This window comes from Lolium rigidum, chromosome 2 (assembly GCF_022539505.1).
Source record: "Lolium rigidum isolate FL_2022 chromosome 2, APGP_CSIRO_Lrig_0.1, whole genome shotgun sequence".
Classification (NCBI taxonomy): domain Eukaryota; kingdom Viridiplantae; phylum Streptophyta; class Magnoliopsida; order Poales; family Poaceae; genus Lolium; species Lolium rigidum.
Genome location: NC_061509.1, coordinates 273,762,522 through 273,776,252, shown reverse-complemented (window position 1 = coordinate 273,776,252; position 13,731 = coordinate 273,762,522). Strand labels below are relative to the sequence as shown.

At 45.5% G+C, this 13,731-nt stretch overlaps 1 protein-coding gene across 1 annotated transcript; it reads right to left on the bottom strand.

Moving 5' to 3' along the window:
- Nucleotides 1–3,461: 3,461 nt before the first annotated feature.
- Nucleotides 3,462–10,097, bottom strand: LOC124693458 (E3 ubiquitin-protein ligase WAV3-like). The gene is made up of 2 exons (XM_047226933.1): nt 9,281–10,097; nt 3,462–5,885 (listed from the first exon to the last, which is right to left on the bottom strand). Exons 1-2 carry the CDS (start codon nt 9,557–9,559, stop codon nt 3,921–3,923), a joined length of 2,244 nt encoding a protein of 747 aa, XP_047082889.1. The 5' UTR covers nt 9,560–10,097; the 3' UTR covers nt 3,462–3,920.
- Nucleotides 10,098–13,731: the final 3,634 nt, after the last annotated feature.

Genomic DNA, 13,731 nt, shown 5'->3' with positions numbered 1-13,731 from the left:
AAATTTTCAAAAATAATTTGACCAAAAATTTCTCGTGTATGTCGACATTCTATATTCGCAGCCAAGTTTCGCAGAAAACCGATAATTTGGTGTTCAGTGTGGAAAGCATAAAAGAAATGCTCCGTGAATAGCATCTTTTAGCATCGAAAATTTATCTTTTTTACACATGACACAGAAAATATCAGTTTTTCGTGAAACAATTTTGCGAGCATACAGAACGTCGAGGTGTCCGCGTGACAGTTTAAAAAAAAAACGTTTCAAAATTTCTTTAAGACTTATTTTGAAAATCGGGAGTAGATGCTATGGGTGCAAAAACGCCCTCTTACAGTATGAACTTAGTACTTCTTTTTGGCATAAGAGGGAGTTCGGTGTTCCACTAGCACTAGCAAACGGAAATACAGATACAGGTACGAAAGCAGGAAACCAAGACGAATACCAGATGATACTAGGACAATCGCTACCAATTGTCTTTTCTTTTTTTTGAACCATACCAATTGTCCAATTGCCGTTGATGCATTCCCGTCAGCAACAGAAACGAGTATTGCTCCATCCTCTTTGACCGCATTCAGCCAAGCCATACTGTCATCCATGGGCTCGTTAGATCCCAAATAACATATAGGCCCACTTGTTTGGTTTTGTTTGGACGACATCCCTCAGAGCACGCCACGGCCGGCCATCGCAGCCGTTCGGAGAATCGGAGTCGCCGTTATTCTCTCTGCTTTCCCGCTGGTCGGCGGCTCGGCGCGGTGGTCACGGTCGATGATCGCAACCTCCGCCGATGCATGGCTCCGGTGCATAAAAACCGCCGCCTCGCTGGACGACACCCATGCGTGTAACCGTCCAGATCGAGTCGCCCCATGAACAATCGTCAGCACTGCACCCAACCGATTCCTCGCTCAGGTATGTATCAGACATGTGGTCTGCGAAACGAGAAGGTAAAACGGTAGAGGTAGAATCCTTAACCAAGAACCATGGTGTTTTATGGTGTGTCTTACATAGGAATAGGAGGCCGTGTGAAAAATTGACAGGAAAAGGTAGAGATCGATATTGCTCTCTTGATGCTGCCTCTTTTCCCTTCTACCACAGCACACCTTCATTTCTTCTTTGGACTTGTTGTAGTAATCTCATTCCTTCTGCATCTGACCTTGCACCTTGCAACGCCTTCCGTTTTCCGTCGAGGAGCTACATGTGCCCATTGAGGAGGATACATGAAAGAGAGTGGTCTTAGGCTGATCAAGTGAGTGCGTAAGCATATGCATACTGTGTGCACCACAGATAATCCATATTAAACAAGTAACTGGTTGTAAATGACCGTGAACTATGTGCATTTGCTACGTGGAAAATCAGTGCAAGACAACAATTGATTCCTATTGAATAAATCGTATCTTTTCCTACCGCTTGATAGTTCTAGGTAAGCACAAAGGAACACATCAAATCTATGTAATGTTCCATCAGCATGTCTATGAACACTCGCAGTAGGTATATCCCATTGGTGCTTTACCTCGCTATCACATTGCTACCCTTATCCTCTTAATTGTTGTTGCAAGAACATTGTGTTTCTGTTAAGCGATTAATGGAAAGGGTCTATCCCGAATGTCACACTCATGTCTCCGAATGACACACGCATGTGAAATCAGTCACCAGCCACCACCACATATCAACGGATCCTAAGTTCCAAGCACTACTTTCAGTGTTCATTCAGCTCATGAGAAATAGATCGACAAAATTTCATAAGAAAATGACAAGCACTGAGAACAGGATTCAGAGGTTGCAAATTAAAACCTTGTTCAGGTATGTATGTATCATCGTACCTCTCCATACCCAAATATGATACTTGCATGTTAAATTAGGCGCCACCTATCAGCGCATCTAAAATGCTTTCAACATTAATCAGCACATGATATACAAGTTGGGAAACGTCCGAACATGAAAGGACAACAAAGAGACCAGAGCTTGCAAAATTAACCACGTTCAGAGACAGAGGTGAACTACTTGCCTTGCAACAAAGAATAAGAAGAGTTAAATTCACAAACGTATAGCATTTCTCTATATACTTCCTCCGTTACAACTATTAATGACTTCACATTCTAGGTTTGGTCAAAGTTAATCTTTGCAAATTCGATCAAAAATTTATGGAAAATATTAACGTTTATAATAAATTCTATTGTATTGGAATTATCACAAAGTATATCTTCATATTATATTTATTTGGTATTATGGATATATTTTTTTCCTTATATTGTTGCTTATATTTTGCAGAGTTTGACTTCAAATTTTTCCATTTTTATTTCTACTTGTGACTAAACCTACGACACGAAGCAAATAAAAATGGAGGGAGTATAATACATCACCAACCACCACATAAAAGGAGCATCATACCAATTACACCTAACAAGTGCATATTTGTTGATGATCATAGAGTGCTACTTTGCACATGCTCTACTCGGGTTGACAAATGCGGTAGTGCTCGAACAATTTCAAAGACGAAAAAGGAATAGACTCATGGACATTTCATTGCACACCTACGAGTACTCTAGCTACCCCTTCATCAATGTATGCAGCTTTTATGGTCTTCTTATACCACCACAAGTTTCAATCTTCGTTGCGTGCTACATAGCTTCATCTAGCCATATATAACAGCGAAGTGGAAAGAACCCACTAATAGCAAGCAACCAGAAGAGGAAATGGTGTTGTGAAGAGGTAGTAGTCTGGCAGACATGTGGTCTGAGAAACGAGAAGCTAAAACGGTAGAAGTAGAATCTTTAGCCAACAACCATAGTGTATTACCATGTGTGCTATATAGGAACAGGAGGCATTGTGAAAAATTGACGGGAAAAGGTAGAGAACAGTATTACTATCCTGGTGGTATTTCCTTTCCTCTTCTACCACAGCATGCCTACAACTCTGCTTCAGACTTGTCTTAGTCATCCCATTCCGTCTGCAGCTAACCATGCCAGGCCTTCTGCTTCTAATGGGGGATCCCCTTGTTTCTCCACGTGCTCATGCCCCCTCTCTGGAACTTTCCTCGGATACAAGTGCACCACAGATCATCAGATGAGACCAAATAACTAACTGTAAATGGCCGTGCGCTGTGTGTGTTTGCTATGTGGTAAATCTGCGCAAGCGAACAATGGATAGTTGTAAACAAATCCTATCTTATACCACCACTTGATAGTTCTGTGGGAACACAAAAGAACACACCAAATCTCTGTAATGTTCCATTGGTGCTCCCTTCATCCTCTTATTTGCTTTTGTAAGAACATTGTGTTTTGTTAAGCCACTAATGGAAAGGGTGAAATCAGTCACCAGCTACAACCACATAGCAACCGTTCCGAAGTTCCAAGCACTGCTTCCAGCATTCATTCAGCTCATGCATGAGAAATAGACCGACAAAATTTCTGAAGAGAATGACCAGCACGGAGAACAGGATTCAGAGCTTGCAAATTAAAACCTTGTTCACAGACAGAGGCAAATTAACCTTGCAAAGATCAGGTATCCATCAGTTCAGTTCACAAATGTATACCCTTCTCCTTATGTACATCACCAACCACCACACACAGGAGCTAGCAGTACAATACTAAGTGGAGTATACCATACCAATTAACCAACACAACACAACACAACACCCTCTTCTCCATACCCCATTTCCCCACACTTATACCAGACCCCTCTCTAACCCACAACTACAGTACAGAATTACCTCAGCACTCTCACCATTTACCCCGCCACCACTACCAACCCCCAAAATAAATTTACATCTCCTTATACCACACCATTTGTACCACCCCCAATCCCATCCCCTCCCCTCCACAAAAACCAAGAATCAAACTGACACCACTACTGCCTCCATAGAATCTAAATTTTAGCTAGAATCCTTACTGGCATCGCCGGCGACACAGCAGGAACACAGGTTTTTATACCTACCTAGGCTGCGGGCGTGCCGGGAACGACTTGGCGTGCCTCATCTGCGGAGTTTGCCGCGGGGTCGACGAGCGGGTCAGCGTCTGGGAAAGCAACACCATGTCAACCATGGACTGAGTCTGGTAAGACTGGACCAGGCTCTCGCTGTCCGTGGAGTCGCCGCGGGCGGTCGCACGCTGCCACGAGTGCGAGCTCAGACCAGAGAGAACATAAGCCCGGCCGGATGCCTCGTACCTCTGCCGGTTCGCCATCCTCTCCTGCATCTCCTTCAGCTCGGCGTCCAACGACTGGCAGAGACGGTCACCAGACTGCCCCGACGCTGATGTCATGATCATCCTCCGGCAGTCCTCGAGCAACGAGACAGCGTGTGTCAGGTCACCCCGCTCGGCAGAGAACCTTGCTGCGGCCATCACCTCTGCTGCATGGAGACGGTTCTTCTGGCGGTCCACCTGGATCGACACGGTTTGCACCGACACGAATGCCGGTCTGGAGATCTTCACTTGCACCTCAGCCATGTTGATGGTCTCCTTCATCAGTGGGTCTTTGTAGATGCAGCCGACTTTGAGAAGTATCGTCTCGTCGCCACAGCCTTGGGGAACGTTCACAGACATAAGAAAATCCCTCTCCTCCTCAGCATACAGGTCACCAACATCAATGGACCCATTCCTCTTATCATCTGCAACTCTGCTGGAGTAGCTTCCTGATCTGATGGAGCCAAAGTGCACATCAGGGTGGAGGCTCTCCACCTTTACACGCAAATCCTGGGCTACGACACTCAAAAGTCCACCGATGCATTGGGCAAATGCATCCTGGATGGTAGCCTCTGTCTCGATGAATGAAAAGGTCCCACCTGAGGTTTGTGAGATTGAATGGAGCGAAGCTGCATCATGGTCAGCGCCGAACCCAAAGACATGAACTGGTACCTGTTGAATACCATTAGTAGATGGCAAAAGCGCACAATACTCCGCCGCTGCTTTCTGCGAACTGGCAGTTGGTGATGCTTTCTGTGCACCGGCAGTTGGTGAGCCTGCAAATACTTTGTGTGCACCTGTAGTTGGTGAGACTGTATATGTGTCTTGCCCGTCTGATAAAAGGATGATGCTGCAGACTGGATTCTTGGCCTGCCGTTCTTCGATCACTTTGGATCCCTTCCTCAGACCCTCAGCAATATTAGTACCTCCATTTGAAGTCAGAGAATTGACTGCTTGCAAGCTTTTCTGACGACCAGATTCGGTCATTCGCCGGAGAGGGAAGAGCCTGCGTGCAGATGACGAGAAGGCGATGACAGAAAGCCGGTCTGAGGAGCCAAGGTTTTGAATGACAAAGCCCATGGCCCTCTTCAGCAGTGCAAGTTTGCTACCAGCCATGCTGCCACTGACATCAAGCACTGTGATAAGATCAACTGGGGCTCGACCCGTGTTTGGGCCATTGTCACCTCCAAGATTGCCAGGTTTGAGAAGATTCTGAGCAAGGGGTGCCTTTAGATGAATTAAAACGGTGAAGTTTCTTTCTGAAGTACTTTCTGGTATTTCTGTGAACTCCGGATATGTCTCTATCTCTACTGTTCTCGAGCATCCCTGCTGACGATCCTCAGCTGCTTCACACAAGTCCAAGGGTTCATCGTCATTGAAAATAGTTCGGTCAGTATCAGGCAACAAACAAGTCACATGATGAAGGCGACCAGAAGAACGGGCACGAGGGAGTGGCCGCAATAGCGTCATTTGGCCGCCATTTTGGTTCCCATTAACAAGATTAATCCTTGCACTTCCTTGAGGGATTTCAGCAACCATGGGGCCACGAAATGGAAGCTCCTTCCATTCGGTGCGGCAAACTGGGCAATTGTTGCTTCCGTGCTTAACATTTGCAGCTATACAATGGAAGTGAAAGGTATGTGAGCACTCTGCTGTGAATAGAGCATGGCCCTGACCAGGTTTCATTATGGTCAAGCATATTGCACATGTTTTCTGCAAGAAGAGAATATAAAAAGGATTAAGATAGAGACATTAAAAGGTGGTGAAAATATGAAACTGAGAAGGCATTTTTCACTGTATATATAGTAGTATCAGGTGATGATGCAAACACAAGTAAAGAAGACCAAATAAACATCTATAGTACAATAATAGACGATGAAGAAGTTATCCATGACCTTTCGATTTTTCAGACATCCACAACATTTATTTTTTGATAGATAGTTCTGCTGCGGTGAAAAAGTCATGGATGGATTAACACCTAGAGAAATACATTAATGTTGTCAACCACCCTCTAAAAGCTTTTGCCAAATGACACGGTTTGACAGTGTCAGGCTTCCATCAGAAAATTAAATCAAACCTTGCTCAGGCGCCGCACTTTCAGACTTTCAGTTGAGAAGAACTTGTTCAAGATATAGGTAGTCATGTGGCAAGGGAAGTGAATGGTAAATATAATTTACAACTGAAAGTAACCTTTAGTATTTTCATTTTTTGACTGATGCAGGTGCCTTAATTTGAATAATTCATTGCTTATAAAAACCAACACACCTCATCAGGATGTCAAAGACCTCCCAAGAAAAAAAACATTTCAAAACCCAAAACCAACCCTGTCAATGTGCCTGCTTAGAACAGTTACACGCTGCTGGTGCTTTAAGATAACTAGGTACGCTGCAATTTAACAATTGCAAATGGGCATGATCTGATACTAATTCCTTTCTAATGATGGCCTATGGCTGCCCTAAAGCAATATGCTGGTGTGCTCTCATGTCATGTGGCAATGCAATGCCCACAATCAAGCTAGTTTACAAAGCTAAGTAGTAATGTTTTACATTTTGGAGTGATGTAAGTGCCTTAACTTGAATAATTCGCACAAAGAGAAGATCAAGGGGCTGACTTCCTGCCTGCATCTTAAATACCCATGCTAACCGCGGTCGTGCTAATGTTCAGCACGCCATTACACGCCGACGAAGCGGCAAACATAACTAGGACGCTCCAATGTCAACACCTGCAAATAGGAATTATCTAAAATACTATATTTCTTTACAAATTCTGGCCTAAACAGGACGGTGATGGGATGCTCATGACGGCGAAGCCCATGGTCAAGCCAATTTACAAACACAAGTAATAATGTTTAACAATGTTGAGTGATGTAAGTGACTTGATTTTATCAAATGAAGATGAAGCTATACATCAATTTTTCAACACCATTTCATTTTGCATAGATAGTTTTGTTGTGATGAACAAGTCATAGATTTACCTGATGAAATATATTAAGTAGTATTTTCAACCACCCTCTAAAAATCTTTGCCTAATGGCACGGTTTCAGAATTTCGCCAAAAACAACAAACCGAACTTCGGTCAAGCCGCAGTCTCAGACTTTTCAGTTGAAAGTTACACACTTGCGCAATAGCTAGTAACGTGACAAGGTGAAGCCCCTGGTCAAGCTAATATATGAAGGCAAGTAATCATTAATATTTTGAGTGATGTAGGTGCCTTAATTTGAATAATTCATTGCTGACTAACTAAGACAATAACCTTGAATGACCAGAAGCTTAAGAACTGACCTTCCAGAAAACATTTCAAAACCCAGAACTAGTTGTGTCCATGTGTCTACCTCTACTAAGAACCGTTGCAATTAACAAATTGCAAATGGCCATGATCTAATTTAGCAATTCCTGTCCTTCGAGAGTCATACAGCGAGGCAGTGCTGAGCAGCTCATGTGGCAAGGCAAAGCCCATGGTCAAGCTAATTTACATAGGCAAGTAGTAATATTTAAAATTTGGAGTGATGTATGTCCCTTAATTGGAATAATTCATCGCTGTCTAACCAATACACCTCACCCACTAAGACTAGAGGATCAAAGGGCTGACCTCCATACAATGTTTAAAAACCCAAAACTATCCCGCGTCCTGTATGCGCTAAGCACCATGGGAGGCAATCGAAAAAGAAAGAAGATTACACGCCTGTGAGTGGTGAACATTAGTAAGATGCTGCGGTTTAACATTTGGAATGATGTAGATGCATTAATTTGAATAATTGTCCGCGGACTAACCTCTACACCTCGCCTATATGACCAGAAAATCAAAGGGAGAACGGTCTGATCTCCCACAAGTACTTCAAAACTCGATCCAAACCACGACAGCAGGTCTGTTTCGCACACCGTTACATGCCGCTGATGACCTCCCTCATAAATTTCCATTATCTAGGATGCTGCAATTTAACAATCGCAGCTGAGCACATCTGAATACTACTAGTTCCTTTTACAATTCTGGCCTCTGGTCGCCCTAAATCGGGGTGGTGGTGGGCTCTATGATGTGGCAAGGCGAAGGCAATGGTCAAGCTAATTGACAAAGGCAAGTAGTGGTGATCTTTTCTAGATAATAAGTAATATTTTAACATGTTTAGTGATGTGGATGCCTTGATTAGAACATTTCTCCATGGACCAACTACTCCACCTCACCCAATACGACCAGAAGATCCAAGGGCGGAACTCCGCCATACATTCAAAACTCGATCCAAACCACGGGAGCGGGTCTGTTTAGCGCGCTGTTACATGCCGCTGACACCTACGGCATACATTTCAATTGTAAGATGCTACAATTGTTAATTTAGCAATTGGGGCTGTCACCATCTGAAAACTAGTTACTTTTCCAATTCTGGCCTATGGTCGTCCCAAAGCGAGAGGCGGTGGTGGGCTCCGAGGACTCCATACAGCCTCCCCTCCTATTCTGAAGAAACAGGATATGAAAGAATACAAGAAGGGATCTGAGAACAGTACCCAGGCAGCTGTTCTGAAAAGGATGCTAGCCACGGCTATGTCACTGCCCCCTCTTTATGCCTCCACGGAAAGAAGTGAAGCGAAATGAATGAGATAGGCTATCTAGGAGGAGGGAAAGGTGAGTGATGAAGAAAAAGATGGTGTGGACTATGGGCTATGGCTGTGGCAAGAGGAGGAGGACCCATCGCATCGGTAAAGAAAGACAAACACAAACTCCCCCACTTCCATGATGATATTCCTCCTCCACCATTGCCCCCATCTCCTGCGTCTCCTTTTCCACTCCCTTTGTGCGTGTAGCTGTGTGCGCGTGTCAGCGCTTGTTTGTGCGATGACTGATGAGAGAGAGATAGAAAGAAAGCTACTTGCATCATTGGAAGCAAAAGAACGGCGTCACAGGTGTACAACCAACCTGAATCGAAACTTGCTTGCTTGCTACTTAGCACCGTAGTTAATTGAATTTTTTTGAACTCGGGTTACTTGATTTTTTTTAGGGGTTATTATTATAGGTAGCAAGAAAGTACAGATAATAAAATCAGGAAAAGTGCCACTCTACGGACGTATGGATCTTGGCGAGTTGCTCCGCGAATGAATGGTGCCGGGGAAGATGGGTACCTTGAAGGACTTGCTGCCGGATTTGGAGAGGCGGAGGCCCGCGGAGGTGGGCGTGGGTGTGGTCGGCATGAGCGCGCCGGACCCCCTGGCGCTGCCCGGGTCCGCCGTGGGCGTGGTGTTGGCGCTGGTGGCGCACGACGAGGAGGCCGCCGGCGAGACGAGCGCGGCCGCGGAGGAGCCCGTGGACGGCGGGCCGCCGTCGTCGTCCAGCGTGCGCGGCACGTAGACGCAGAGGTTGAGGCCCAGCGACATCTTGGCCTTCCTCCATCTGCTCTCCATCCCCAACCACTGGTTCAAGTGAGCTGAGCTGAAGTTGGAGCTTGGTAACTGTACTTGTAGTGGGTGGGTGAGGTCAGAGGCGGATTTGGCGGCGGTTTTGCTGCGTCGGGTCGCTGGCAGTGGCAGCTGTCGCCGTGGAAGCCATGGAGTTGGGGAAGAACACACAAATGGAGATGAGCTGAGCTACTAGACTTGTAAACTCGAACGAGAGGTTAAAAGAAGATTGTGCAAGAAAGAGAGAGAAAGAGGAAGGATGGGTATTTGACCTCAGGCAGCCATGCCAAGGCAGAGAGAGAGAGACTATGAAGTGAAGGAGGAGCAGGAGAGAGGGAAGAGGGAGGGAGGGAGCAGCCTTTTAAGAAAGAAAGAGGATGAGGAAAAGGCAGCAAAGCGAGCGAGCACAGTCCACAGGGCGGGTAGGGAAAAAAGCTGGAAAGAGGGGAAATGATGGCGATGAGTGAGCGGAGAGCTCGGCTCAGCTCAGGTTGGAGGTCGATGGTGGTGGCGCACACTGGCGAGTGATGCGGCTGGAGGAAGACGACGAGGCCGGCGCGCAGTCCGTATATGTATGTAATTCCTCGGTTCCTGTCTGCTGTACGCGCGCGACACGGCGTGCAGTACTAGTACGCCTACCCGCCTCTCGTTTTCTCTTGGCAAGCCAGGGACAGAGCTGCCAGTTTTCTCTGGATATTTAGTTTTGATCATTTATCTTTTTTTGTTTTTATATTGTCCTGACGATGATGCAAAGATAGTGAGAAATGGGACGGCAATTTCGTGTAATCTTTTTCTGGGGTTTGGATGTCGCCGGTTCCATGTTGGGTGTGCGATTGCCGGTACGGTGGTGGTGTCACGGGTTTCCTGGTCTCGCCGCTGATGGGCACACGCATTTACGGTAGCATGCTGAGTTGCTCCTAGTGTACTGCCACCACTAGAGGTAGAGCCACCTCCCGTGGATTTTTCCTTGTCTACTAGCACCACCACTGCGGCACTGCCCGGTAGTATGATCCATCCCAAGTGAAGAAAAGTACTGTAGTTGCGCTTGGCGGTTGCTCGACAACAACAACAAAGAAGAATGTCCAGCTGAATGAACCTACCATTTTCTTCACAGCAAGAAATATATTTCACTCACTGATTAATTATATATACTTTTTAAGCGGTGTAAGAGCGACTCTAACGGAGTTGTGAACACGCGGAAACCGTAAAATAACTGCTAGTTTTAGGTTTCCACAAACTCTATCGCTCTAGCGGTACCTGTATCTACATTCATTGTTGGCACGCTGATAATTATCATCCATGCTTCCCATTGTCAGCTGCCGTCCCTCCTTTGCGTCTTCCTTCGCCCACGATGCCGTTGGCTTTCTCGTGCGACGCCGTGGTAAGATTTTGTTCGATCTCCCTCATGGAATAGAGTCCATGGATTATGACGAGCGTATCTGATTGATGGAGATGACTTCGGCGCGTAAACAGAACAAGCGGTTCTTTTTTCGAGGACTCGTCCTCGTATGACAATTCGGACATCGACGACCTGCTCCACGACGATGACACCGAGTATTTGGCCGTCGTCCTTGCCATCAAGAAGATTCGGGATAAGCGGAGCCTCTTGAACATGCAACACGGATCTGTGCTAGGCCGTATTTGCATACCGCGCAACCGCTCGCTCGGCCACCACTCGCTGATGCAAGATTACTTCGTTGAGGTACCAACATACCCCCGCATCTCTTCCATAGAAGGTTTCGAATGCGGCGAGAATTGTTTGTCAAAATTGTAAAAGATTGCGAGGCAAACAACACATACTTTCAGCGTCGTAGAGATGCAGCCGGGGTTCTAGGGTTTAGCCCGTACCAAACATCTCCGCAGCCATTTGTGTGTTTGCATATGGCGTACACGCAGATTATTGCGATGAGTACCTTCGCATTGGTGATGATACAACCATTGAATATGTGCGGAAGTATGCCAAGGTGGTGATTCGGGTGTTTGGTGAGGTGTATCTTCGAGCTCACAACGAAGAAGATACTATTAGACTGGTGCATATGAATGCAAAGAGAGGTTGGTCGGGCATGCTTGGTAGAGTCGATTGTATGCACTGGAAGTGAAAGAATAAGAACAGTACTGCAGTAATAGTCACGATCCAACTATTGTACTGAGGCCGTACCATTGGAGGACTTGTAGATTTGGCATTGTTGTTTTTTTGGCTTGCCGAGATCACCAAATGACATCAATGTCTTGCATTGATCCCATCTATTTGGAAGACTTGTCAATGTAGAAGCTCCTTCCTGCAACTGAATCGTGAATACACAATAGGCTACTATCTAGCCGATGGCATATATTCTGATTGGAAATTTTTTGTGAAGACCATTCGTGTTGTAGAAACAAGGAAAGAAGCTACATTTGCCAAACCACAAGAGGTGGCCCGAAAAGATACTGATAGAGCTTTTGGTGTCTTGCAAGCTAGTTTGCTTTTGTGAGTGGTCCTGCTCATTTTTTGGGACATCAAAACCCTTAGAAACACCATGCCATGGTGTGTAATTTTTCACAACATGATCATCGATGACGAGAGAGGTTTGGACTTGGAGTGTTTCTATGACAATGTTGGGAGCCGAGTGAAACCACAAAGATACCCCGATCACCTTCAAGCTTTTCTTGATTCCCACAAGGAAATTGAACACGAGGCCACCCATGAGGAGCTCCGACAAGATGTCGTCGACAACCAGTGGGCAAGGCGTGGCCTCGAATGATCAACAATTCTTGTTCCATTTGTGTATTTTTTTTGAAATGATCAACAATTCTTGTTCCATTTGTGTATGTGTGACATTAAACATATATTTTGCATATGTTCGAACTATTTGTTTTTTTATTTGGTTGGAACTATCATTGTAATTTTATTTGGATAATATTGTAATGTGGATGATCATTTGATTCAAAGTATTTCTTGTATTTTTTTATTCAATCAATTTGCATGCTTTGACATGTTAAATACTGAATTGTTGAAATCCTGACTTTTATCGCTCTAAAACAGCTCGCGCGGAGAGTTTGCGGGCTCCATTTTGAGCGAGTTGTTTTCAAACGGTAAAATTGGTTTTCCATGGAACGTAAACCTGAAATACAGTTCGTGTGTTTACAAGCTCTGTTATAGTTGCTCTAGAGGCCCAGGACCCTCAAAACTTCATTCATAGCGGTGGGACAAAGTTAAATAAAGGACCTAGAATAAAATTTAAATTAAACCATGACCCTTGCAAATTGCAAAAAGGACCTCACATAAAATTTGGGAGCGCAATCCGGTCCTTCACCGTCGCCATTGCCGTCCTTGAAGAAGCAGCCACCGCTCCATCCTAAGGATGAAACCACTTGAGCCGCAGTTGACGCTGAAGCCAAAGATCCTCCCAAATTGGACGAGAGCAAGAGCTCCCAAGGTGTGGAGCACCCCTCCCCGACTCGGGCAAAGGTACCGGCGACGCTCCTTGCCGATGCCTGGAAGATTTTGCAGGTAAAGCTTCACTATTCCCCGTTTTCACCAAGCATCAACAATCAGCACAACACATCATTCTCTCCCCTCGCCACCACCACATCGTTCTCTCCCCTCGCCAAGCATCGATAACCAGCACACCATCAACAACCAACACATTACCATCGTTTTCTCCCCTTTCCACCACCACATCGTTCTCTCCCTTCACCAAGCATCGGCAACCAGCACACCATCAGCAACCAACACAACTTCGGGCCTTATTGATGGAATATGTCATGGCTCCTCACCTTGGCTTATCTGACTCTAGCCTCAATAGCACGGCAATGAGCAGGAGCACCACCACTAGCGCAGATCCGACCCAAGGAATATAGCACGAAAATCCTGGCATGATGCCACACCTCCGAAATTTTAACCTAATAATACAAGTAGTATTCACAAGGGTGGCCTCCTCTCCCCCCGTCCTCTCTGGACGGCAAGGCTGCCGGAGAAGGGGGAGGGGGAGAAGAGCACGAGGGTCGGAGGCAACTCTGAAGAGAGAAAGAGAAGGGAAAGTGAGCTTGCATGATTAAGTATATTCTCCATGGAAAAATCCGCTTTGGCTCGTAGGTGAAGATGCAGCCGTTGTCTAAAATGTATATTTTAAAATTTCTAAAAACTTTCAAAGAAATCTAGTTGTACATAACATTCTATTTTAACACACTAAGTTTCG

Coding starts and splice junctions, on each gene's coding strand:
- LOC124693458 (XM_047226933.1), bottom strand. CDS start 9,559: ATGGAGAGCAGATGGAGGAAGGCCAAGATGTCGCTGGGCCTCAACCTC. Junction 5,886..9,280: donor CCGGCAGCAAGTCCTTCAAG/GTACCCATCTTC, acceptor CTCTTCTTGCAG/AAAACATGTGCAATATGCTT.